Source organism: Geospiza fortis, unplaced genomic scaffold (genome assembly GCF_000277835.1).
Source record: "Geospiza fortis unplaced genomic scaffold, GeoFor_1.0 scaffold317, whole genome shotgun sequence".
Taxonomy (NCBI): Eukaryota; Metazoa; Chordata; class Aves; order Passeriformes; family Thraupidae; genus Geospiza; species Geospiza fortis.
Genome location: NW_005054398.1, coordinates 362,933 through 365,439, shown reverse-complemented (window position 1 = coordinate 365,439; position 2,507 = coordinate 362,933). Strand labels below are relative to the sequence as shown.

The 2,507-nt window shown below is 61.2% G+C and overlaps 1 protein-coding gene across 1 annotated transcript; it reads right to left on the bottom strand.

Annotated features, from left to right (window-relative positions):
• Positions 1-7: 7 nt before the first annotated feature.
• FOXB1 (forkhead box B1) lies at positions 8-1,991 on the bottom strand. The gene is made up of 2 exons (XM_005425859.2): positions 1,650-1,991; positions 8-1,221 (listed from the first exon to the last, which is right to left on the bottom strand). Exon 2 carries the CDS (start codon positions 1,195-1,197, stop codon positions 235-237), a length of 963 nt encoding a protein of 320 aa, XP_005425916.1. The 5' UTR covers positions 1,198-1,221; positions 1,650-1,991; the 3' UTR covers positions 8-234.
• Between the last annotated feature and the right edge of the window lie 516 nt (positions 1,992-2,507).

Genomic DNA, 2,507 nt, shown 5'->3' with positions numbered 1-2,507 from the left:
GTTCAGAACCAGGGGAGAAACCGAGCCGCGAGGGAGGGCTCGGCTGAAGGGGCGAGGCGGAAAGGGAGCTCGGGCGAACCGCAGACCTCAGCTTCCCTTGGGGAGTTGTCTCTGCTTTCGAGGAAAAGAGTAGAGAGGAGAAAGAAGCGAAAGGAGGGAGAGAAGGGGAGGGAGGAGAGCTCCGAGGAAACTTTGGGAGAAAGGGAAAGGCAGCGTCCGTGCAGGCGGCCCGGGTCAGTGCACAGCCACGGAGTGCAGGGCGGGCGCCGGGCTGGTGAGAGTCTCACTGGGGGTGGCCGGGCTGCTTTGGCTGGTGGCCGTCTGCGAGGAAGTGGGGCTGAGGGAGGGCGGCGAGTTCGAGAGGATGGTGGGGATGGGCGCGGGCAGGGCGGGCAGGGCTGGCACCGCGGCGGGGGTAGGCTTGATGGGGACGGGGATGGCCGGCAAAGTCTGCCCCCCATGGCAGAGCGGTTTGATGGGCACGCCGTAGGCGCCGTACTCGCTGCTGGCCATGGAGATGGGGGTGGCGGTGTCGATCATGCCGGAGCTATACATGTGGGGCCAGCCCGTGCCAATGGAGCTGCCCACCGTAGTCAATTGATTGGGGAGGGGGTAGGCGGCCGGCATGGGCTGCATCGTGGAAAAGGCGAGGCCCCCGGGCATCTTGTACTCTCTGGCGATGATGTTCTCGATGGCGAAGGGGTGCTTGAAGCTGGAGGGCTGAGACACGCCAAGATTGTACGTGGACATCTGGGGTAGGTGGGTGCCGGTGGCCGCGAGGGCGCTGAGCCGCAGCTTGGCTTGCTGCTGCAGGTACTGCGCCGCGTCCGCCGGCTTGCTGGGGGCCAGGTGGTCCGACTTGACCACCTTGAAGCGCTTGCGGCGGCGCAGGAAGCTGCCGTTCTCGAACATGTCCCCGCAGCTGGGGTGCAGCGCCCAGAAGCTGCCCTTGCCCGGCTGGTCGGGGCGGCGCGGGATCTTGATGAAGCAGTCGTTGAAGGAGAGGTTGTGGCGGAGGGAGTTCTGCCAGCGCTGAGTGTTCTCCCGGTAGTAGGGGAAGCGGTCCATGATGAACTTGTAGATCTCGCTCAGGGGCAGCATCTTCTCCGGGGAGCTCTGGATCGCCATGGCGGTCAGCGAGATGTAGGAGTAGGGAGGCTTCTGATCGCTGTAAGTGTTTCTGCCCGGGCGAGGCATCTTCGCTAGGCGACCCGCGGAGATCTGCAGAAGGGCAGCGACAAGGGGAGGGGGCGGGAGGAGGGGGTAGAGGGGTGAGTCCGAGAGGATTTGCACGGACACCCAGTCGGGTCAGCCGGTGGCTCTGGTGCTGGGCTGGAGAAAGAAGGGCACGGGGAAGGGGCGCGGTGGATTTCAGCCCTCGAAACGGGGGTCGCGGGGGGTGGGGATGGGGGAGTGGGGCGCAGATGAGGGCAGGAGAAAACAGCCCAGAGCCCTGTGCCGCCGCAGGGGGAAAAGCGATGTGCTTCTCCCAGTTCCGGCCTCCCTCAGCCTGGCCTTCCCGCAGGAGCCCACGTCCGTGAAGTTACTCTAGTGATAGCTCTGTCTTCTGGTCTCTGCGAGGATGAAGGGGACCCCATCCCCTCCCCTCGACTCCCACCCAACTCCATGCCAGCCCTGCATGTGCCCACCTTAAAGTTGCTGGAAGTTGACAGTCCGCATCCGGGACGCAGCTGGGAGTCCGGTCTCTTTCCCACCCCTCTCCTCTGGCGTGTCTCTCGCTCCTTCCGCGGCCACGCTGCTCTAGTTTAGTCCTGAGGAGGCAGCGAGCTGGCTTGGTTTTGGGAATCCTCCTGTACACCCCTCCCTTCGCCTCCGCGGGCTGAATCAGCTTCTTTTCCACCACCGGCAGCTGCTCTGTAGCCGAGGCTTGTTTGCTTCTCTGCAGCGGCGATGAGCTAACTAGTTGCCTCCATGTCCTTCCCCTAACCATCTGATAGTTTTATGTGGTGACATGAGCAGAAAAGACCCCTGTAGAGGCGCTTCATTAATGTGCCACTTCTTTGCTATCATATGACAATCGCCTTGGGAGCAGGGGGAGGGGAGCAGGGAGGAGGGGGCTGGAGAGAAAGGCATAATCTGGTTTCATTTACACCTATTTACATGGACACCTTGGGCCAATGGGAATCATTTCCATTTGAAGACAAGGCGAGGGGTGAAAAGGCTCCGCCAGCGGAATTGCAGTGCGATGGTACCCGGTGGCTGGGGGTGGGGGGAAGGTATGCGCTAACCTCTATGTGGACTTTGCAGGAAGCTTAGTCTGCAATTCACACTTACAAATGGAAGTACTGAGCAGTGGGATGTTTGACATGGAAATTGCTTGGCTGTGGTATTCTGTTTGTTCTGCATTGTTATCTGATTTGTATTGTGGGCTAACTTAAGGCGACTGTTTCCCCTGTAACGAGGGACTTTCTCTTTGCCAAATCCGCTCTCCCTGAGCGAAGGTTTTTTCGAGGAGCGGTAAGATCGGGGCTCCCCGGTAGCCGCCT